At 40.8% G+C, this 25,366-nt stretch overlaps 1 protein-coding gene across 2 annotated transcripts; it reads right to left on the bottom strand.

Moving 5' to 3' along the window:
* Positions 1-1,711: 1,711 nt before the first annotated feature.
* Positions 1,712-25,358, bottom strand: PCID2 (PCI domain containing 2). Of its 2 annotated transcripts, XM_045821563.1 has the most exons (14): positions 25,110-25,358; positions 18,939-19,028; positions 17,780-17,853; positions 16,339-16,404; positions 15,130-15,171; positions 14,069-14,123; positions 10,949-11,052; positions 7,047-7,122; positions 6,177-6,318; positions 4,839-4,939; positions 3,778-3,851; positions 3,499-3,624; positions 2,561-2,684; positions 1,712-2,183 (listed from the first exon to the last, which is right to left on the bottom strand). In XM_045821563.1, exons 1-14 carry the CDS (start codon positions 25,356-25,358, stop codon positions 2,094-2,096), a joined length of 1,413 nt encoding a protein of 470 aa, XP_045677519.1. In that variant the 3' UTR covers positions 1,712-2,093. The 2 variants fall into 2 exon arrangements, with proteins under 2 accessions (XP_045677519.1, XP_045677520.1); XM_045821564.1 differs by lacking the exon at positions 18,939-19,028.
* Between the last annotated feature and the right edge of the window lie 8 nt (positions 25,359-25,366).

Here is a 25,366-nt window from a genome sequence, read left to right on the forward strand (position 1 = left end):
GCCACCTTGTGTGAATGAATCAAAATTGTTTTTTGCCAGATTGGAAAAAAAATGTACTTTGTGGCGTGCTGCAGAATTTTGGTAATTAGTGTGTGTGCCACAAGATGAAACAGGCTGAAAATCAGTGGCTCATGGAATCATTACTGAGTATGGTGGAAAGTTCTTTCCTTGGGGCTTTTTATCTAAACAGACACCTCAGGAAAACGGGAGATACATTAAACAACAGAAACCTGTCAGAAGTAACAGCCCAGTCCCTTAAAACCCTCTCCTTTCCTAAGTCTAATGATTCCTGATACTATCAAGTCAACGAATGTAGCTCAGCCTAACAACAAACATATGCTCAGTGAGTGTATGTCTTTGGGATGAAAGCTTCTAAGAATCGCTAGATATAGACAAAGAATGGCCTCGCAGTTGGCCGGGTTCACCGATTGCTTGTGTGAGTAAAAGCGTTGCTTGGTGCTGGAAGAAGCAACCAGGAGAGTCAGCAAGGGAGAAGAAAATAACATTGAGAGGGAAATGTTATACAGTTTTAGAGAAAGAATCAGGAAGCACGCACGAGAGAGGTTAAAAGAAGACAGGGGCCTTTAAACAGGGCTGTTGCTTGGAGAGGTGCTTTGATGGAGGGAACCTCCACCCCCCACAGGTTCCTGGGACCTGATGGATAAGGGCTGGTGCTCAGCCTCTCAATTCTGCTTCTGAACCAGCTAGCTGACTCTCAGTCACCGTATTTTTTGGACTGTAAGACACACTCCCCCACCCTGCAAATTTGGGAGAAAAATGGGGGCACGTCTTATAGTCTGAATGTAGCTTACCTGGCTCGCTGTGTGTGTGTGGCTGGGGGGCGGGGGGGGGCAGCAGTGAAGCAGGGTCACAGGTTATTAAATATTTTACCACATTTTTGCTTTCCCTATTTTCCTCCTCTAAAACCTAGGTGCGTCTTATAGTCCTAAAATAAAAGTGAGAACAAATAGAAATGATATTCACTTTTAAATTAATCTCTTAACTCTTAAGTTAAGGAAGTAGTAGCAAAACTGCTCAACTACATACATAAAATTTCTAGCCCCCCAGTCTCCTTGAGTGAAATAAAGGAGCTTCTGCAGGCGGACTGCTCTGCAGACCAGCAGATGGGTGGAGAGAGGGCTGCTCTAACTCTAGGCGCACACGCCAGGGTAATGGTGGTCTGCTGGGGCCTTGTTCCACAGAGTTGTTGAAAAGTGGAGGGGACTTTTTTTTTTAAGGAATTAAAAATGTGAGTTAAGTACAAAATCTTTTGAGTGAAGTATAGGGAATTAAACACAATTCAGATGTTTAAGCCTTATAGGTCTTAAACACACTACATATCTCTTTCATTTCTATTATTGTATTTTAACCCCAGAATAAAACTTTTTTTTTCTAATCTGCAGGTGCCCTGGCCCATTTCTCTGAAAAGACTTTGGCAAAAATAAATATGCTGGGTGGGGAGGAGGTTAGGGGCTGGAGGAATTAAGCAAAAAGGAAAAAGGATCCATGGACACTGATAATGATGTGGTGATTACAAGGGGAGCGGGGTATAAGGGGATTAAATGATAATGGAAAAAATACAATAAAAATAAATAAATATGCTAATCAAACACAGACTAATGGTAAGGACAATAGGTGAACAAGAATACATTTTAAAGTCTTAGCAAAATTTAGTTTCCATAAAGATATAATAAAAAATATATCACTTGTATAAATTCGGAAAGCCTTTTTTATAGAACAAATAATATAAAAAGTTACAAAGATGTATTTATGAATAACTCTTATGAGAAGTAAACTGTAGCTGCCTTGGGGACAGAGCCTCCTTCACAGAGGTTTCAGCAACACTCCAGAGCCAAAGGAGGTGTCTGCTACGTCTGAAAAAGGAATTCCAAGTCTCTGTGAGGTTGACGTTAGTTCAGTGATGAGGGAACTTCAAGGCATCTGTGTATGCCGGCAAACACAGACTCAACATCCCTGGGAAAAGAGCCCCAGAGAAATTCCTGCTGTAGAAAATAACATCACGGCCAAGTACTGAGTTCATCAGTATGATAAAAACTAGAGGAACACACTCCTTCTCAGGACTGTTTACATGTTCAACACACCGTAGACAGCGGAGGAAATGGGTTTTGCTTGCTAACCACTAGCTTCTGATGCTGGTGTGATATATAGCCTTTGATGTGACCCTGTAGGAGAAAAACAGAGGGCTGGCTTATGTTTCTGAGTCACATCACTGATGCTGAGTGAGTTAATTACTTAGTCCTGTGGCATAAGCATTCTGACCCAATCATAATGCAATTCAGGTCACTGAGAGGACAATTAATAAATACATATATGGAAAATATATAAATATATATTATATCCACCCACCCATATCCCCTATAAAACTCTTTGAATATCATGGTATTTCCTGGGATAAAATTAGTTCTATCAGAAAATACCTTCACAAAAGCAAAGGGCCTGATAACAATTTTAACAACACTACATCAAAGCTTCACATTCTAGGGAATGTGAAGGGACATTCTAGGGACTTGTCCTAACCTGAACCAAGGGGCTCACGCACCATGTATATCAGGTTGGCCAAAATACACTGGACTTCGTCGATGTCCACGTCTTCCACTTGCATGAATTTCAAGGCAACTAGAAAAGCATCCAGAGACAACTGGTGTGTTTTGAGTAGCAAGTACCTGCAAGAGGCAAACAAAGGCCAACACTAGTTACCGAATGGATGCAAATACTTCAAAGGCTGAGAGAAGGTGCACTGACTGAGCCAGCAGAAAACACACCTTCTAACAAACTACTGTTCAAACGGGATGAGAGAAGTTTCCATCTATTCAACACACTCTGAAACAAGAGCTATTAAATATAGTTTTGACTTCTCAATTTTAAAAAGCCACTAATACAAATATAATCTTTTACATATACTGAATATTTCATTGACTCTAAGAAGCAGGTATTTTCACATTTTAATATCTCTGAAATCTACCCACAGCTATAAAAAGTCTGCCTTTGTTTGAAGTTAAACTAACTGAGACCCTGTTGAGACTGGACTTTGGGGAAGAGTCAACTTCCAGTGTCACGTGGGAGAAAAACACAACTGCAGAAGAACTCGACTTTCTGACAGATGGGAGCGGCAGGGGAGGCTTGGTTGGTTATGAATAAAGGAAATGAACAATCAGTCCCACACGTCCTGATGAAATGTGAAATATTTTATTCCTAGGCCTGGTGTTTTAAAATATTTATTACAGAGTTCTCTTATCACTCACCACCTGAGTCCTCCCACAAATGGGCCTCTGCTCAGCGCTCTCGGCACCGAGGCCTGTGAGGCGGCGCGCGGGCCAGGGAAGTCTGGTTTTATTCCACACAATTAAAGGAAGAGGGACGGGACCCCGTCCACACAGACCGACACCCCGCCCCAGAAGACACAGCACCTGCTCTTGTAACTCCACTGCATGCGTCATACGGAGAGTTTAAACTTATTAAAAGAAATATTTTGCTTACACTTTTTTAAAAAGATTCCTGTAGGTAATGATCTTTAGCTTCTCAAGGATGAGGAAGATGCCACAGCGAATGAAGAAGGTCTCGTGCTTCGTCAGGGCCTCGTTCAGGAGGAGGAGGTTGCCTTCGCTGGTGGTGGGGAGAGAAGCGCCAGCACGGTCACAGAACAGAATCTCAGGGCGAGATTGCATCAAAAGCACTTAGTGCTCCTACAACACGTGTGAAATTTTCAGTAACTTTACATTTTAAAAGATCCCAAATGGAAAAGGACAAATACTCTACCTTACAGCTTTGGTTACTTCGGCAAACTGCATGAGATGATACTTTTTCAAAAGCTCAATGGTTGGCATATGACCCTAAGACAAACAGGTAGTTTTCTAGAGTAAGAGCACTTTCATTTTTAACAGAATTGTTTTTTATAACATTCTTATCAAGGAATTAAGTTTTAAAAACTTGCAACCCCGTGCTTCTTAGAATTTCTTCATAAGTAGCTGAACAAGGATTAAAAACACCCTAGTATGCTAGGAAAAAAAAAATAAAAGCTTGTCTAGAAATCAGAAAACCTTATTTCTGATAGAATACAGTTTTGTCGTTTAATTACAAATGACCTTGACCTTCTCATGTTTCTTATCCTTTATATCACAGGAGGAGAGTGATAACTGAAGAAATCCTAGTATTTCTTCCTAAGATTCAGAAATACAGAAACAACCTCTAGAAGACTCAGCTAAAGAAAATCACACTGGCTGTTTCTGGGTAGCAGAGTCAGGGCAGGGAAGGGCATGTGTGCCACTGTTGCCTTTCCGTTACGAGCTGTCCTGAACCGCAAGTTTTAACCTAACGTCTTATCACTTTGATGTTTTTTTTTTAAAAAAAGTTTTAAATGGAAGGAAAGAAAGCTCTATTCATCACTTTGAGGATGTTTTAGTCAATTAACAATATTAGTTATCTGTCACGGCTTTTTAAGTATCAAAAATAACTTTTGGTGACCAACTAAGACGACTACACAAAGGCTGGAATGACATTTTTCTCGGCTAATCCATCTCTATTAATGTAGACTTTGAGGGGGAACAGAAATAATATGAACTTATTTTCTTTGTCCTACATTATGATAAATTGTTGAAGATACTTTAAAGAGAAACAAAGCCTTTCTAGAAGGATCTGAAAGTGTCAATCATAAAGACACACGGTTCTGGCTACACCTAAAGCTCTTCTTCCTCTATTGTGGGGTGTGCTCAAATGCAGCTGGGGCTGTATTCAACTATACGCCTTCTGTCGTATTTTAAAAAGTCTATAAACTTCTTCAAAGCAACAGGATCTGTAAGAGTTAAATAACAATTACTCACCAATAGCATTTTCACTGGCAGTAAATATATCAGAATCATCCTTTTGTTCTTCTGACTTAAACGGTGGCAGTGCTCAAAAGCAAAGGACAGGTACTCCTCCGCTGCAGAGACACCCGCACACGTCAGACCCACAGCATCGCACGGGGCTTTGCACGCACACAGCGCAAAGTCACTGAAGCTGCCTCCCCGCTCCTTGTTCTACCACCTTCCCTTACACAAAAGCTCCAAAATTTTCAGAACGATAATTCAGAATCTACCATTCAGAATCTACCATTAATACTAATGAATTATTCCTTGCTGTGTTAGGTATTCAAAAATACTATTTGATGAACCTTAAGAGGAGAAACATATCAATGCCTTAACAGAAATCAATAGAATAAAATTTAAAAGCTTCTATTCTTACACTTCATATTTTAAGGGGGGGAAAAAAACAGTGATGAGGAAAAGCAAGCCCATCTTCAAAAGTCCTAGACTTATGAAAATTTTTTGTGAAAGAAAATTTGAAGTTGGTCTGTATGTGCTTATAGAATAAAAAAACTAGAGTAATGACTATGAAACTGCTGTTATTTTTGCTCTCAGAGAATCCATGGCTATAAGACATGAAGAGAAAAGTAATTCGATGTTTCTCTCCCTCTCTATCTCCCTCCCTTCTCTTTTCTCTAAAAAAAATAAATAGGATCTTTAAAAAGCCTGGTCTGAGTACAATAAAAGAGGTCATAAAGTACCGCCTTATGCCAGCTAATCAAAAGTTTAAAAAGAAAAATACTGGCATCACGTCCTTCAGAAAGTTAATGATACAAACTACATAATGATGTAATTTCATGAAAGTGCCACTGTGCTGTGGTAAAGACACTGTCACCCATGGACACAAACATCAAAAATGACACCAGTGCAAGGACACATTCCTGCCTCTCGCCTGGGGACTCCACGTCGTGTTTCTACGCGGCAGGGTGGCAGCCAAGTGAAGCACTGCCCCCATGTCCACATCCTGTGCCAACACGATCAGCACAGGCAAAGGGAGAAGACGCTTACTTATATTAAATGCCAAGAACACTGCTGCTTAATTATCCCACAAAAAAAGATGTCCAGAATAACTGAGATTCTCCATGTATTTCAGAGACCCAATATAAACAAAGAAACTTCAGTACAACTTTCCTTTTATTTAATCAACTTTAGTGTCAAAAATAAACAATAAAAATATAACTTGAATTTGGTTCACACCTATGTTCTACCTTAAGCAATAATAAAATGCAATCACTGTGTTCTCTGAAACTACACCACAGAGCTGTTCAGCAGGCAATGTCTTTAGAATACAGCGAAAGAAGGTTAACAACATACCTTGCTTAAAGTCACTATCGAACATGGCCTTGCGCCCAACATAGTACCTGTACGTCACCCTCTGTGCTGTGCTGTAATCGTCTTTCAGGTTCGAGCTGTCAATGGCTCTGATGAGAGGTTTACACAAATGGAGTTTGTTGATCTATGACAAATGACACTGTACTTAAAATACTATTTTAAAAAAACAGTCAGGAAAAACTTAAACTTCCACTTTACTGAGCACATTGCCCTTCCACTGCAAATTACGAAGCCCACCATATCATCACTACTGACTACTGAATACTAAAACCGAGAGCACCGTCTCGATGGCACAGACCACACCCACTTTAGAAAAGGCCCTAAGAAGCGCTTCAGACGGAGATGCTTCCAGGGCAGATGTTCCCCACAGATGGAAGGCCCACGCAGAGGGGCCAGGTCCCAGCCGCTGCTTTGTGACACAGCTGCTCTTCACCTGGCCAACCTCGTGTAGCAAAGAATGACTGCTCCACCCATCCACCTGCCCACCTGTTCCGTAGTTAATTATTACCATAGCAGACAAAGGCTCTGGAGTGAAACCCCTCTCTTAAAGCAGCCCAGGTCAGCACACTGGGCACACTGCTTAACACGCAGGCACCTCAGTTTCCCCTGGAGCTCACAGCATCTTCCTCACAGGGCTGAGGTTTAAAGAACACGACACTATTTCCAATAGCGTCTTGCACTTAGCAGGCACTTGACACATGTTCGCTCTTAGGGTTATAAATATGGCTGAGTGATGACCATTTCTCAAGCAATGCCAGGAGGCTAGCTGATAATGAGTAGAAACGGTAACTGGGAAGACAGGGAAAAAAAATTTATAAAGCCATATCACAGAGTATTCAAGCAGAGGCATACCTTAAAGTAGATCTTGAATAACTGATTCACCAGAAACAGCATCCCCCACTTCTTAGAATCCTCTATACCAGCACGACTGTGGGAACATAATTTTTATAAAGTTACACAGAAGAATTTATAAATCACAAAATAAACTGCCTAAACAAATTAATATCTTGAGATAACAATCTCAGAGCTTAAGTCATATTCATGAAAAAAAAAAAAAAACATTATGGAAGAAGATGTTTTATCTAACGGGTGAAGTCAAAGAGTCCAAGCCAGGAGTCCTCATCCCAGTTAAATATTTGGGCAACACACTCCCTCTGCTGCAGCAGCTGAAACTGCTTCGTTTGCAGCAATATTATGCAACAGCTAATTGTTGTAAAGCATTTTTGAAAAATGAAAAAGAATTTTCTCTTATCATTACAACAAAATGAACTAGTAAAACACACAAGGATGCGGATGAATCTCAGAAAGAGCAGGACATGGAGCACATACGGAGAGGGTCCGTTTGTATGAAGTTACCAGACAGGCAGAACTGACCTATGGTGGCAAACACTCAGAACTGCGGGGAGGGACTGCCTGAGGAGAGGGCAGGAGGGAACTTTCTCGGGCAGTAATAACGTCCTATCTCACACCTGGGGTTTGGGTTATACAGGTATAGGCACTTGTCAAAACTCAGTAAATACACATTTGAGGCTTGTGTGGTTCGCTGGATGTAAATTCTGTCTCAAAATACAAAAGAGAAACAAGTACTTAGGAGAAAGTTTACTGACACGTTGTTTAGGGAAAATTGCACTGATATATGCAATTAACACTGAATGCATCAGAAAAAAGATAAACTGTTAGATGGATAGAAGGAAAGACACATGAACAGATGATAAAGCAGGTACAGTAAAATATTGATACAAGTGCTGGGTATATGGGCATTCACCATAAAATTCTTCCAACTGTGTTGAACATTTGAAAATTTTCATGATGAAACACTGACAAACAATTCAGCATTCAGTCAGCCACCGTATCTGCACCATGCAATGGCTCTTCCCTGGCAGAGCCTGCAGACTCTCCCAGACAGGGTGCTAGAGAGAGGGGGCGATGGCAGGTTGCCTGGAAACACTAAAGCCTACAGCATGAAGTCGAAGCATGTAAAATAAAAATGCCCAAACTATGGAAACAAGCAAGGCTGTTCACAAGCCAGGGTAAAAGAAATTGCTCCTTAAGACAAGGTGTGCCCACATAAAAGTACTTAAAGTAACGTAAAAATATTATTCAGTATTAAAATACCAAAGTCTGTTTTGTGATAACAGCCAGCTCCTTAATATGATTTCTGTCATTAACCAGTGGTATGATCTCACACAAGATACCTTGTCTCTCTAGGTTTCATTTTCCTCATCTGGAAAATGGAAACAAATGACAGTGCTGTTTTAACTACCTGAAATGCTATGATTAAAAAAAAAAAATCACAAAATCCAAGTACTTTGTAACTTACATAAAATACTCTTATGGTACTGTCCTCCCCAATCTGGCATGAGGGATATGACCTCTTCTGGAGACATGGGACAAAGCAAACCCCAATGGGAAGGTTTGTCACTTGAGATTTGCTTTTGTCTCTTGGGTCTGTACCTAGGAGTGGAAGTGCTGGGACATACGATCACTCCAGGTTTTAGTATCTGAGGAATTGTCAGGCTGATTTGCAAAGTGACTGCACCATTTTACATTCCTGTTAGCTATGTACAAGGGTTCTAATTGTTTCACATCTTTGCCCATACTGGCATTGTCTGTCTTTTTTTGATTTTAGCCATCCTACAGAAGTGGCATCTCACTCTGATTCTGATTTGTATTCCATTGGTGGCTAATGACATTGAGCACCATTCTGTGGACTCAATGGCCATTTGTGTATCTTTGTAGAAATATTGATTCAGACCCTTTGTCCATTTTTAGCTGGATTATTTGTCTTTTTATTGTTGAGTTGTAACAGTCTTTATGTATTCTGGATACTGAGCCTTTACCAGTTAAATTACTTGCAAATATTTTTTCCCATTCTATGGTTGTTTTTAATTTTTTGATAGTGTCCTCTAAAGCACAAAGGTTTTTAATTTTGATGAAGTCCAATTTATCTATTTTTCTTTCAGTTGTTTGTGCTTCTGGTTTCACAGCTAAGAAAACCACTGTCAAATCCAAGGTCATGAAGATGACTGTTGTGCAGGAATATACAACCAAACAAACTCCAAGTATCCAGGTAATACATGTTTTTACTGAACACTATTGTGGTGTGAGAGACACTATGTAAAAGCAGCACACATGCCCTCATGGACTTTGCAATCCAACAAGCATCATCCAGGTAATTACTTCTGATACGTGCAGTGAGCACGAAGTATGGTCTGCTATGAGACTTTATGAAGGGAGGATGTCATCGACTCTGAGCTTCAGTGGTGGGAAGTGCTAGAGGCTGAAAGCTGTGAAATGGGCAGAGACAACCAGATGGAAAGCTGGGGAAACGGGCACGCCAGGCAAAGGAAACGGCGCGTGTAGAAAGCCTCTGTGGGAACTATCCTGAGGCCCTGCTGTTACGTCCGGCCTGGGTGGAGTGTTTGAGGAGGGGCTGGGGGGGAGGGGCCAGAGCAGTGAGACATGAGAAGCTGGAACACTTTTCTAGGAACGAGAGATCTTGCTTGTTTATTTACACATGGAAAGCTTTACTTTTTCTTTCTTCGCTTTATAATATCCTAAAACTCTCAATCCAATAGACATGATTTTATAATGGGTGAAGAGCTGGAGTTTCAGGAGTAAAATGGAAACGCTAAAGTTGAATCAGATGGAAAGTCTAGAATCAAAAAATAAACAGTGACCAATAAGAACAGTCAGCTTGAGACAAGGTCAACATACATTACCCCAAGTGAAATAGAGGCAGGGAAAAAGATGGAAAAATAAATAAACAGAGCATCAGTGCCCTGTGGAATAATATCATGTAGTCTAACATGTATGTAATTGGAGTCCCAGAAGAGAAGGGAAATAACGGAGCCCAAAATAGTTGAAGAATATAAAAAATTTAAATTTAAAAAAATCTGATAAGAAACATCAACTACAGATCCAAGAAGCCCAGTGAACAATAAACAGGAGAGATAGAGAAACACATGGGTGCATGGGGGTCAAGTTCCTGAAAGATAAAAGTGAAAAGAAAGAACAGGCAGAGGAAAGAGAATCATTATCGTATTTTTCAGACTACAAGACACACCTAGGTTTTAGAGTAGGAAAAAAAATAGGAGGCTCCTGCCCCCTGCGACCCTGCTCCACCACTGCCCCCAAACCCCAATAACGAGCCAGATAAGCTACATTAGGATTATAAGATGCACCCCCATTTTCCTCACAAATTGGGGGGTGGGGTGGGTGGGTGCGTCTTATAGTCCAAAAAATACGGTACATACCAAGAGACAACAATAAGAATGACAACTGACTTTTCATCAAAAACATAGGAAAGCTGATGGAATGACATTTAAAGTGCTAAAAGAAAAAAAAAGTCCAATCCTGAATTCACCTAGCAAAAAGATCCTTCAAAATTGAAGACAAAATAGTTCCAGAAAAACGAAAGTTTAGAATAATCATTGTCAACAGACCTACACTAAAAGCAAAATGCAAAACCAAGTTCTCAGAGTAAAGGGAAATGCTACCAAGTAGAAACTCAGATCTACAGGAAGGACTGAAGAGCTCAAATGGTAAATATGTAAGTAAGCACAAAAGACTATTTTTCTGTTTTCTTATTTCCTTACAAAACAATAGGCTGTTTAAAGCAAAAACCAAAATGACCGTGTGATTACAACACATGCATTAGTAAAACAAATGTCAACAACAGACAAAGGTCAGGGAAGGGACAACGTGTGATGAGAGCAGACTGGGAATAGCTCAGTCTCCAGAACCTTACTCACGTGTCGCTGGCACAGACGCGGAAACAGCTCATCAACAGTTCAGCTGCTTTTTCTAGCATGTCCCCAACTTTGCCTTTTCCTTTCTTAACCAACTGCTGATCTGCCTAATAGAATATAAAAACACTTACTTTCTTTTTCTGCTAGATTCTTTAATTAAAAAAGAAAACCACAGTGAAGCTAGAAGAAAATAAAATGGCTACAGCTACTAGTTGAAGTCCCAAAAGGTTCTCGTGAAATCATCTATTCTATACTATGATATGTTTAAAAATTGAGAAATTACACCTTAGTTCAACTCTTCCACACATCAAATCTCTCTTCCACCAATTCAAGCTAGTAAGTCAATCACCAATGTTTTAAGCCTACATTGGGGGTAACCCTGGTTTTGTTTCCTCAGTCACTGACCTTCCCTTCTCCACACACAGCTCGTCCTTGAAACACACTTTCCATTGATATCAAAGTCATCACCAGGTCTGAGTCTTCCCTTGTTTTTAGGATAGTCTTCAGTAAAGGGGAACCAGTTTTCTCCCATTCACATTCTCCCTTTCTGAGGTTCTTAGGGTACAGTCTAGGAATTCCTGAGAGGCTTCGAGACACCTGCACGTGGCCCACGGAGTGGAAACTATTTTCATGATAACACTAAGCCATTATTTCTTTCTATCATATCGACATTTGCACCGTTGGCACTGATGGTGCAAACACAATAGTCAGTGAAACCACTAGAGCCTTCCCAGGGGCACCACACTGAAGCAGTCATCGTTTCCTTCACATAATGCATTTACAGTCCGTCGATTAATCACCTAATAAAGCTGATTTCATTTTAAAATGCCCTTAATGATGCCACAAACATTAATTCCCTTGTCCTAGTCCTCAAATGCAGAAATGTTTAAACTGCTTGTGATGAGACAGAAAGCACACACGCAGCACGTGTGCCCCACACTGAAGGAGACGGCTGTGTTGCGGAGGTGGACTAGGACACTCGGGGCTGCCAGCTGCACCCCGGAGCAGACGAGGGCAGCCAGGCAAGGCAACGCAGGCGTGCCTGAAAGCAAATGAACGCAGCCTGTCACTTCCAGGCAAACAACTGACAGTGTTTGTTACCAATGACAATATTAGCATTTTCAAGAAAAAACAAAAATTTTGGAAAAACTTGTATGGACCACCATGAACTTGGCAGATTTCTATGACATCAGCACTCTTCTGACGAGGTCACTGTAGGTATTAACAAATGTCGAATTTTTCTGTTTTTTTTGTTTTGTTTTGTTTTGTTTTTACCTAATGAAATATATCAACATTGGGAACATCTGCACAGCTCAGTGAACTAAAAATTTCCAAATGTTCGATGTATGTTACAAAACCAGGCAAGGGCAAAAACATCCATTCTGGGTGCATGGCTCACCAGTGGATTTTGATGTAACAGTAGAAAAAGTTCACTGCTAAGTTTCAGAGGCCCCGTTACAACTAATTTTTAAAAACTAGTACTTGGAGTTTGGGTATAGCTCAAAGAGTATCTACAATCATCTGAAAAGGCTACTAAAATGCTCCTCCCTTTTCCATTTACATCTGTGTGAGGCCAGACTGTCTTCATATATTCAACCAAAAGAACATATTAAATGCAGAAGCAGACATGAGAATCTGGGTGGCTTCTGTTAAGCCAGGCATGAAAAAGTTTAAATTATAAAAGAATGCCATTGTCAGTACTTTTTGTTCATTCTGAAAATAGTCATTTTTTAATTTAAATGTTAATTATGTTACCATGTAAAAGCTTTACTACTACTTTAAGTTAATAAATATTAAAAATTTTCCCAGTTAAAATTTCTAATACAGTAAATATAAATAAATTTAACACATAAACAAAAGTTTTTTGGACACCTCAGTAATTTCTATTACAACTGTCTATTGCTTTGCTGAGACTACCCACGTCTCCATGTGTTTCAAGTGTGTTCATAATTGCTCCTGTAGGCTTTTTTATGATGGCTGGTATGAAGTCCTCATTAGGGAATTCCAACATCACATCACCTCAGTGCTGGTGTTTGTTGATTGTCTCTCCGCATTCAACATCTCAAAAGGCCAAGACTTTCCTGATTCTTGGTACGTTAAGTGATTTTCGATTGCACACTGGACATTTGGGGCACTATTACCTTACAAGACTGTGGACCTTATCTGTCTTGTCTCAGCAGGCCTCTGCTGAGACCACGCTAGGGGGTAAACGAGGCTCCACCTCTTTGGCACTGGGTGAGATGGGGGTCTGGCTCCCCATGGGCCTTGCTGACAGGGGTTGGAGACCTACAGACTTTGTGTGAAGTGCAGCAGAAATTGTCAAAGAGGTCTGTCTTGACGGGCTGCCTCGCCCCTTCCTGCTCTCCTCCAAACTTCTTCACCTCCGCCTGTTGGTGTTCCTGAGTTTTAGGCTTTGCCGAGACCCAAGCTAGGCCAGACAGTAGGCAAAAAAGAAACGCAGGAAACTCACTACCCTTGCTGTTTTGCAAGTCCCTGTCCTTGCTTCTCTCCACATCTCAGAGCCACGTTGGCTTTAAAATGCCCAGCAGGAGGAAGGAAAAATGTGCCTACTCTACCTTGTTCAGAGTCAGAAGTCATTAATAATTTTTAAAACTGGAAAGGGGGTCTTAGGACCAAAAAGTTGAGAAATGTTGCTCCGAAGCTGTCTTATGTAGACCCCACCAAGGAGAAATCAAGTCCATATAACCCAGGCTCTTACCCCCTCACACCAGAGAAACCCTTAGCTATTGCTTCAATCTACATTAAGTTGCAATTCTTTAAAACAGGGGACAGGGCGTATCTTAAGAGTAGAAGAGAATGCAGAACTGCTCATCTATTATTGTTCCATCCCCTTTTAAAAAAGTACTACATGCCATAAATGATAAACCATATACAGAAACAACTCCCTCTATTATCCACAGTGTGAAAACCAATGTTGACTTAACTCTGTTCACATCAATCCAAACAGAATGATTAGTTTGAGACCTTCCCTGTTCTTTTGCTCTCTACACTAGATATATCCCAACCCCCACTCATGCCTCAAAACATCTGTAAAGAATGACATGAAAATAAGCAATAGATACCAATAGGTTACAAAACAATAGTGATAAAAAATGAACTTACATTATTGGCAAATACTCGAAGGTCAAGTGCTACTGCATACATAACAGGTAGAGCCCTACAGGGGCAAAAAAGCAGGTGTGTTTGAAGAAGCCATGAGGTCAGAGAGTCCATTACCAGTGGTGGGAATGACACCAACACACAGGGCAATCATCCAGAATGGGAGTCAGCGTCCCTCCAAGAATTCAGCATCTACTGTTACCTTCTTCATCTTTCATCAGGATAGCTTGCAGCCCTTGGGCTTCCTGATCGACAAAGAGGCCAGACACTGACGTGCTCCATACACACCACCTGGGACCCTCCTCAGAGGCCCAGATCCTGGTCTGCCTAGGGGTCCTCACTGAGAGGGAGCAGCTCCTTACACTCTTCCCAGCACATCCTCCTTCCCCACAATTACCCAAACAGCTCCATTAAAAAAGATGTGGTTTAGTAAGATTTCCTAACAGCTACCAGAGTATGCAATAGACAAAATGTCATAAAACAATTTTTTAAAAATCTAGCTAGCAGGGTTGGGCTTCCTTTCATGGGTAAGATAAGCCTTCACTTAAAAAAGGTTGGCTTTTTTTTCTGTTTTTTTCCAATGCAAACAAAATTTCGTTCTTTACCTAGTCTGTTAATAGATCATAAATCATAAAATTAAGAATAAGTTTGGTAAACAATTTGAAATAACCCAACTATTAGGCATCACACCGCCCAAATGAACTGAAGCTGGTCTACTCCTTTTGTCTGAGTTTCAAACCGAAAGTAAATTCAAAATTGACAACTGAAGGGAAAAACGGATTTAATAAATATTTTGAGGCACAGAAGGGCTGAAATAAAAACAACACTTCATGTTAATATAAATACACTGCAAATAATCTGGCTGATCTGCCATTTAAGTTTACCAAACTATTAAGTTTACCTGACTATTAAAATTCTATTATCCATGCTGCTATTATTATATCAACACATAATATTAAGTGTCCACATAGAAAACATAATATATTTTTATCCAGAAAAAAAATTGTTAAAGCTTCTGATAAAAAACATTGCTAATTTTTTGAGCTGTTACTGTCCATACGTACCAGTTTTCTTCTTTGTGGGCCTGAAATGCCCGCAGGAATGATGTACTACGTTAAGGAAAGTGTAACATGTGAAATTCAAATGATGTTACAGTGAGAACACAAAATAAGGATTCTAAACTTCAAGGGGGATAGCTCACCATTTAAAAAATTATGTGAAATCACAGTTGTAAGTTCTTGAGGAAAAAAATGTATAAATCTACTTACAAATATCTGAGTATCATATGGTACAAGAATACTAAATATATTTATTGCATACATACTTTCTCCAAAGTAAGAAAAAGACTACTGTTACAAGATTTTTTAAAGTTGGCAATCTCAAACACTTTATTTGGTTTCTCTAAGCCCAGATGGTCACAAGTGATATGTAATAGGCAGTGGAATCTGTAGTGTGAAGTTTAACTGACCAATTATAGAATGCCTACATTCAAAGGAGACCTACTAGAGTTAGTAACCAACTCTCTTCCATGTATACTTAAATAATATGGCTAAAAAAATAAGCAAATAGAGTGCAGAGATACATATAAATACTAAGACACTCACTGACTAGGGCCTTATCTGTCAGATATCACTTAAATGATTTACATCAGAAATAGGCTTGATTAAGGTCTTTACTGACCACAATTAAGTGACGATGTGTGTGGAGTCCACTCTTGTCCATCTACACCTGGGTTTTGGAGTTTGATATTCCACCAAGAAAACTTAACTAGTCCCTGTAACTACACTTAATGCCTGAGAGGCAACAGAATATTCTTTACAACAGAATTAAATAAAACCCTTAATTATAACCATATCCTTACCATATAAAGTTAACTGAATGATAGGTTTAAGATCCATGCTAAATTTAAGTACCCCCCAAAAATAGGGAAATGAGTTTCTCTTCTAACAGGTTTCTTTTTTTAAGATTTTATTTATTTATTTTTAGAGAGGGAAGGGAGGGAGATAGATAAAGAGAAACATCAATGTGCAGTTGCTGGGGGTCATGGCCTGCAACCCAGGCATGTACCCTGACTGGGAATCGAACCTGCGACACTTTGGTTCACAGCCCGAGCTCAATCCACTGAGCTACGCCAGCCAGGGCCCTGACAGGTTTTAATTCCTTCCTAATTACAGGGATAAATAAAATTAGCCCTAGATCTCAACATCTTAAACTCCAAACAATCCACTGTACCTGTTATAAACTGAACAGTTAACACAAGCCACAAAAGATATTGGACGATGACAGTCTGGCACTTGTATGCCTCTATGAAGTCGTGGTTCCCCACCGCATAGGTGCACCTGGAAAAGAAACACCGGAGACTGAGGGCAGGTGCAGCGGCAAGTGCAGTTACAGGGTGAAAACCTACAAGTGAACTAGGTAGCCCGATCATCTTTCACCACAAACATCCTAGTTCTCAACTGATCCTGGAGTGAAAGCTGGACCTCCTGCTTAGCAGGCTACAAAAGTTGAAGAAACACACATATAACTATTTGAAGTGAAATGAGTTGGTAAATTATGAAATCACACATTAAGTTTTGAGACTACCCTTTCAAGTCCCAGAAGGAGAACCTAGTTGCCAGTAGGTTTTATTAGTAATGGGCACTGACAATACACTATGGCACTTAAACAAGTGATGACCCTCTAACTAGATGCCCCACTGGGTAGGTCAGTATTAGTCAGTTCATCAACAAATCTGGAATCCCATGGCATACTGCACAGAGTGAGGAAATTGCAGGGTACCTTACATTACAAAGAACCCAGTAGCACCCCAACTTTTCCAAAGATCTCACATGGCTACCCCAACTTGCCCCCTCCACGCTAGCCTGTTCCGAAACACTGGAAGCATTGCAGGCAGAAAGGCAATTAAACACCACATGCTTCAAGGACATAAAGCTTTGCTTGGATTGATGGTTTAGCGATCAACATAGAAGAAATTAAGTATAAATAAAAAGCAATATTTAATTAGCTTTGCATAGCTGCAGTTTCTTTCCCAAATAAGGCAAAGAGGTTAAAAACCAGCCATGTGAGTATTTCCCTGAAAAACACAAGTCAACAGTGGGCTCTGCACCCTACTAAATGAGAGACCAGTGCACAGTCAGTGTGATGAATATCAAGTGATTTTTTAAAAAGTATCACGCAATAGACATATAACATACATGATCACAATATAACTTTTTTAAAATCCTGAGCATACAGTTAAAGCAAGAAAGGGAAAGGGGGAGAGAAAGAGGGAGAAAAAGGAGAGGGGATGAGAGAGAGAGAGAGAGAGAGAGAGAGAGAGAGAGAGAGAAGAGAGAAACATCAATCAATTGTATTCCATATGAAATTCAAACAGGAATCGAACCCGCAATTTAGCTATGTGCCCTGACAGGGGATCGATCGCACAAACTTTTGGTGTACTGGATGATGTTCCAACCAACTGAGCCACCCAGCCAGGGCACAATATAATTTTAACTTTTGAAAACATACATGATACTTGAAATGAGAAAAAAGTTTACTGCAATTTTAGTTTTTTCAAATTCACAAAATTTCCACAGGCTTTACCAAAGTAAATTACAAACACACTCCTCTACTTTTTCAAAGTAATGATTCACTGCTTCAAGCATTAGATGATGTTAAATACAATCCTAGTCAATTCAGCAATTTCAAGATCTGCTTGTTTTACTTCCTTACCTTAAATGAGCTGCAAACATTTCATCATAAGGGGGTTCCAAAACTTGTTGACACTTGTCTTCCGGAGAGGCCAACTAATACATTAAATAATAAGAACAGAAATGGCAAAAATATAATTAACAGGCACAGAAAGAATACAATGGGTAGAGATTTAAACAAATCTGTTTCAAAAGAATTTACACTTTACAGTTAGCAGTAACATTTTATACCTTAGCACTTCTAAATAAAAGGTCCACTACTTCAACAAATATTTATCAAGCTTGAGCCGTCTAGAGAGCACAGATGAATACAATGCTTTGTCTACCCCAGGCTAGGAAATAGTCTACGCAATTAAATACATATCTAACTATTACATACATTTCTTAATATTTCTTGTCAATCAAGAAACATTTAGAAAGCAGCTACTACGTGCTTAATAAGTAAGGAATATCACACCTCACATAAATGAAGTCTGATGCACTAGAAAAGACGCCACGTTGGGAATAGCTCCTTCTCAGCCTTCTGGTGATAGAACCACCCTCTCTCTGTCCTGGGCCAGGTTAGCTGACGTTTATTTCTAACTCACCCTCTCTTCTCAATGGCCAGATGTTAGATAGCATGAGCATTACAATGGATTACAAGCATACAGAACTTGAAAAAAAGAGGAATCAGTCCACTCTTACACTGATCCAATGTGGGAGGGAAAAAGGAAAACATCAGAAAAATTGTCATTCTACAATCCCTAATGAAATAACTGGCTCGGACAACGGCCACCAGGGAATGGAGCCATCAGATGGAAGGTCAATGGGGAATTTTATAAGAACTCGGCCTTAGATGACAAACGGGCAGATGGACGTGTGTGCCCCTGAAGTGCAACAGGAAGCACAGAGCACCAGCTACGAAGTATCGACCCAGCAAGTTGAGCATGAATCTCATCAAATCTCTGGCACTAATTTCTGTTTATAGCAATGGTGTTCAATGTGTTCTGAACATTAGAACAACCTAGGGAACTTTAAATTTAAAAAAAAAAAAAGCCTGCTTCTACTCCAGAAACTGGTTTACAAGGTCTAAGGTGCAGCCTGTATGCCGCTGAATATAATCCTCAACAGATGAGCTCAAAGACTAAGCTTGTCGTAGGACGTCGGTCATGCTGTGACCCCCTCTCTGTCCTCTCACCTACCTGAAGCCGTGGGTTGGCAACATGGGGGTGCTTGAAAGACACCAACTCTGCACAGGATTCCCCATCTCTGGTGTCTATTGCTTCGTATACCTGAAGCGTTTGAGAAGAGAAAAGCTAAGTAGAAAATAAAACACTATTCTAATGGAACCTCAACAGCACATTGTATAGCACTGCAATTCATTTTCCCTACTTTGAAAACAGAATATTCAAAATATAACAGATCAGTATTCTCTTTGGCCAGCAAACAATAACTACTTTTCAAAATGATACCTCCTGAAGGCAAATAAACAGGTGACTTACTGTTAAAAACCATGAAAAAGCAGAATAAACCAGTTTATTATTTGATTATTAGTGAAGGTGAATTATTCTTGCTTTACTCAGTCATATGAGCAGACATCTGAAAATTCACTTTCACAACTTATGGGAAAATAAAAACCTATTTCCAAAATTCAAAAGGCCTCCACTCAACCTAACTATGGCAATGGCAATGGCTAAATGAATAGTGTCAGAGTCATAAACAGATACCTGCGTGCTGTAAAAAAGAATGAAGTAAATCTCCATGTAATAACATGGGAAAGTGTCTGCAACACACTTACTGTTAAGCAAAAGAAAAAAGAGAAAATAGAGGAAAACTGCATTACTTGACCTGGCAGGAAAAGGAAAAGCACGTATGACGTATAAGCACGGAAGAAACTCAGGGCCCCATGCTGCACCCGCTGACCCCTTAGACAGTGGGGTGAGGGGTGACAAGGCTTTTATTTTGTATACTCCTATACAGGAAGACTGTTACGGCAGACATTTATAATTAGAAAAGGAAATTATATTTTTAAATTACATTCAACAAAAATGACATACAAATAATTGAGGAGAAAGCCAAACATGAAGCTGCATATACTATGTAGTTTATCTACAATAAAATTAAATATATAAATTTTATGCCCACACAAGACTTTGAGTAGAGACGTCATAAAGGGAATATCCAACTGGTGCACACCAAGAAAGTGCTCACGTCCTACCACCAGTGAAATGCACAAGATACCCCTACATGCCCCCAGGAAAGTTACAACTGAAGAGGCTGACCACACTAAGTGCTCCAAGAATATACAGCAACTGAAACCCTCACACATTGCAGGGGGAAGGTGAAGTGGCATCCGCTTTGGGACACTGTTTGGCATGCAAGTTAGGAGAGCATACCCCCACTCCCTGACCCAGCAATCCTATGCCCAGGCACCCACAGCCAGAAAAAAAATGGAGGCATAACCAGGACACCACGGGGATCCAAACCCTCATCTACTGTACCACTCAGAGCATTGACAGGTAACATTTACATCATCTCATCCAATAAAGAATTTGCTACTGGATTATTCAACAAAACTACATAAGCACTTACATTTTGAGCCAACAACTCCACTTCCAAGGATTTACTTTAAAACAAGAAACAAAAGACATTTGTGTCGGGTTACTTGTTGATATATTCTGAGTAATGACAAAATACTAGTCCCATCAACATTTTGGAAGGAAGCTGATAAAGGCTGCCAAAGTTCTCATCATGGGTGTGTGGGTACGTGTGTGCATGTGTGAGGAAAAACAGAGGGATGGTGACAGGCTCTCTTAATGAACTAATCCATCCTTCAGTGGATACTAAGATCATGGGCAACCTGACATCTGCTCTAGTCACTGTTAGTAACTATGTCATGTCCCGGAAGCTTTGGTCTTTTCATTTAAACACCTTCCACTTGACCACGCAGCTGGACTCCAGTTGAGCCCCTTTTAGCAGCAACCCCGTGGGCCTGGTACATGAACTGCAGAGCTCACCAGGTGAAGCTCTCTGGCCCTGGACACTTGAAGGAATAAGTTCCCTTTCTTGGCTGCTGCTGGTCCCCTTGAAAACTCCAGGCTCCAAGCTGGTCCATATGGGAATCATCTACTCTGGGAACTCATAGTTCCTCAAAAATACATTTGCTAGCTGTGTTCCCTAAAAAGACCTAGAAGGAATGATTCCCAGTAGCAAAAGCACACCTAGAATTCAGACTGGTTTTCCAAAGCCATTCTCCACTAAAAGGAATCGGAAGTCCCGGAGAAATAGCTGATCCAGTGCCAGGACAAGGAAAGAACAAGGTGAGCATGGAATAAATATTACTGTGCCAGAGAGCAAAGCAGGTCTTAAAGAAGGACCTGCTTTGGTCCTTCTTTAGACGTACCAGAACACCACGGAAACGAGTATGAAGGTGCTCTCAGAGGTCAATGTTAATAATATTCTCAATATTGGTACTGGATTATAACTTGGCATTACAAATAGTCCATAATGATAATTTTAAAAAGAAGGGCATGAGGAAAGCATTTTTTTAAAGATTTTATTTATTTATTTTTAGAGAGAGAAGGGAGGGAGATAAAAAGAGAGAGAGAGAGAGAGAGAGAAAGAGAGAGAGAAACATCAATGTGCAGTTGCTGGGGGTTATGGCCTGCAACCCAGGCCTGTACCCTGGCTGGGAATCGAACCTGTGACACTTTGGTTCACAGCCCGCGCTCAATCCACTGAGCTACGCCAGCCAGGGAGGAAAGCATTTTTTAAACTGATGCAATACTAATAAATGTAGAAAGTATGATAGAAAAGCATCACTGGGCCAACACTAATTGATAACATGAGTTGGAAAAGAGCCACGAATGAAAACGAAAACCGTTTTGTGAAAGAGTCTTGGGGAACAGGATGCTCTTGGGTTCTCCTAGCCCATCCAACAGATTACAAATTAATAACAAGGGAAAAGGTACCTCGACACTGGAGCGATCTGATGGATGCCAAGCGAATCAGCACCACCAGTGTGTGCCATCTGAGGTGAGGCTGTGGGAAATCCACACTACCAAATTCAACCTAAATCTAATCACCAAGAAGACTCTCAAAGGCAGATTGCGAGGGCTCTACAAGTGAACTGACCAAGACATTAAAAAAAAAAAGTTAAATGTCATAAAAGAGCCTCCCTCCCTCTAAGAAGACTTTTAGATTAAAGGACTAAAGAGCACACAAACCAAAATAAGTATGTGATCTGTCTGGATCCTGGATTTTAAAAAAGTTCTAAAGAACACTTTAGGAGACATGGAAAATTAAACTACAGATTCTATATTAGAAAATGTTGATGCTAATACTGATGTTAAATTTCTTGGATGTAATAAGTAAAGATACTGCAGTTATGCAGCAGAATAGCCCTGATCCTAGGTGAAGGCACGGTGAAGAGCCAAGGGGTCATCAGCTTCCGTTCAAATGGTTCTGGATAGAGAAGTGCACAAGCCCAGAGGGAAGGGTCAAAGCAAACACGGCCGGCCAGGTAAGGGGTACACGTGTCTTCACTGTACTTCTTTCATGTTTTCTGTAAGTTTGAAAATTTTCAGAATAAAAAATTCGAGGAAAAATAAAAATTTTATATGTAAACAGTTTTTAAAAAGTAACTTGCCATTTGAAATAAGAGCTTGCAAAATAGACAAAAGAAATAGAGAACACTAAAAAAATAATACTAGACCTCAAAAGATACTAGAAATGTCAACATTTACCTCTGGGGGAAAGGTGAATCTTTTTCTAAACTGAACAATCTGATCTTTTTCTGAATAGAACAGTTTCAAAAAGTAGACTACATGGGAAAACATAAGATAAATTAATTCAACCTGTCCCCTCCAAACAGAAACTAAATCGAATGAATGCCTGTTGAAACTCCCAGCACTAAAAAATGGGCCTCAATAGATGAGGGGACATCTTAGTAACAGACAACTGTTCTTGGGCCTCTCGAGATGGGTATGCTGGCACCCCAAGGCGTTGATTGCTGGCTCTTTTACCCAGGCTGCTACTCAGGGCTATTTAAGCGGCAGGTCATCTTGAGAAATAAAGTAGTATCTCTCTGCCATACCCAATCCTGGAGAAAAGCAGACTAGCTTTCTGCCTGCTATAACATGGGTGGATTTCCCAATTGCAATGTCTTTCTCTTGATATGTCTGCAGGTACCCTTCTGGGCCTGTCATATCACCTAGTGTCCAGGGGAACCAATGCCAACATGCTGATGCCATGCTGCTTGCTATGCTGAGTAATGAGATCCTTGGTCTCTAACCCAGGAATCACGTGTGTTCTGCCAGCATCCATGAAACTAACAGGAGAACTCATTAGCTTATGAGGAGGGTAAAAATCAAACCCCAGACCCAATAGCTATTAGGAAGTGATCACAGAAAACATGGGAAATGAGATGTACCACTTGTCCAAAGATGTCTGCTGGCTGAGGATGTTGTGACAAGTATCAAATAAGGAATGTCAATGTATCCAAACTGACGAGGTCACTGAGATTCAAGAAACAATATACTTCAGAAAGTAAGTAACAGCCAGATTCTGACAAAAACAGAAAAAGTTGGCTGAATCTTCTACCAGCAAAGGCAGGGAGCTTCGTGTTAACAGCGTGAACTTAACTCCGAAATGAACTCTGGAGCCAAAACTCCTGATTTGAATGTGCCACTTACTTGCCAATGACTTTGGAAAACCAGCTAACCTCCTCGGTAAAATGAGGTTTGCAATACCTCCTACAAAAACAGTGATTAACAACTTACTGTATACAACAGTGCCTAGTTCTTCAATAAGCACTAATTGTTGTTCTAATCATCACCCCAAACTTCATCAAATAAGACAGACAAAGGAGATTCTCAGAGTGCTCCTCTGAGAATGCTGACAAGACTGAGAGGTAGTTTGGTGAAACGGGAATCTGAAACTTAGAGTCAGACAGACCAGCACAAATCCTAACTATACTCCTCACCATAATGAGTAGGTCTGAGCACTGGCAAATCACTCAGCCTTACCATTCAGCCTATGAATGGCTTCACTCCCTTCTATCTAGCTCCATTTACCCAGTCAACAAATTGTATTATGCATCCACATGAGTTGGACACCATTCAAGGTACCCAGAATGGAAAAAAGAAAAAGAAACAGAACTACAAGTAAGCAAGAAAAATGTAAAAGATTAAGAAAAACATAAAATTCTAAAGAGATTCTATATTCATATTGGTGCTTCAATGTCTAAATCCTCGCCCGACTTTCAGTAAACTGATATTGGAAAATGGTAACTCTGCAAAGATAAGGCCACAGCACACTTATCCTTAAGAAAGGGGCTTAGGCCTCAATCACAAGACTGGTAAATAAACACATATTTGTATGTTTTAAATTAAAATAAAAGTATATATCTGTTTTTTCATGGTTCCTGTTTCTCAACCAACTTTCCCAATTAAGCAAGTAACGATCATAATCATCTCGGCCTATATCCAACTAGAAATCTTCACCTGGTGCCAACAGACGCCTGCAATTCAACATGTCCAAAACTAAATTTATTTTTCACTCCAAATCTGACCTGCTTATCTGTTGCCCAAGCTGGACTAGAAACCCGGGAATCATTCTGGACTCCTCGCTATCCCTCAGTCACACATTATCACCAAGCCTTGGTAAATGTTTGCTTTACATATTTAAAAAACCCACTTCTTCTCTCCCTTATCCGTATTACCACGGTTTTAGTTATGCGAATTAGGAAAATTTAGCGGGAAGAATGAAAGCTTTGAATAATAAACACCTACGTTTGAAATATACCACTGCCGTTTACTGGCTTTAAAGACAAAAATCCCTACCAGAGACATTTCCAAAAGGCTATCAAGTATGCTAAGTGCTAACACAGAGCGTGTACTGAATGTCGGCTATGACTAGAAGCTCGCAGCCCGGAATACTTGCTATCTCCATCTCCTACTTGCAACTGTGTCTTCCGAGAAAAACTCGAAGTCAGGCCCTTAGGTCGGGCCTTCATTGGGTAACAAGAGCCGAACCCCCACTCCTTCGCGTGGCTAACGGGTCTTTCAGCATCCGCTAGGACTAGGGGCGCGCCCCCCACTTCATACACACACACGCGTCCCTAAATGGAGGGCAGCGACCATCTGCGCATCCCTGGGTCCCCAAGAAACACAGTATTGCATCTGCCGCAACATCCTTACTTCCCAACTGGCAGCAAGGGCCAGTCAGCGAAAAGACTCAGCAGGACGGGCAGTGTCCAATCTGACCCCAGCCAGACACAAGGCGGCTGCCCACCGCATCCCAAGGTCCGGCAGGCCAAAGCAAAAAGGAGAAGACCCTGTAGACCGCGCGCGACGCAGGGGAACAAGCGTTACCTGCTGCAGGTACTGGTTGATAGTGATGTGCGCCATGACAGCGCCCACCGCAGGGACCGGGCGGAGCAAACTCGAGGGGTCTCGCGTCACTTCCGACCCGCGGTCCGTTTCCGGCCTCGCTCCCCCTGCCCCATTTGCCTCGCACGTTGGTTCCGGACGGAGTGTTCGTGGGAGCGCGAGCCCGGGACCGGCATGGCGACGTGCCCGGGCTGAGCGAGGCTGAGGGTCTCTGTACTGCGATTCCCCCATATCCCCTC

Source organism: Phyllostomus hastatus, unplaced genomic scaffold, assembly GCF_019186645.2.
Source record: "Phyllostomus hastatus isolate PE091 unplaced genomic scaffold, TTU_PhHast_1.1 phas_scaffold_46, whole genome shotgun sequence".
NCBI lineage: Eukaryota > Metazoa > Chordata > Mammalia > Chiroptera > Phyllostomidae > Phyllostomus > Phyllostomus hastatus.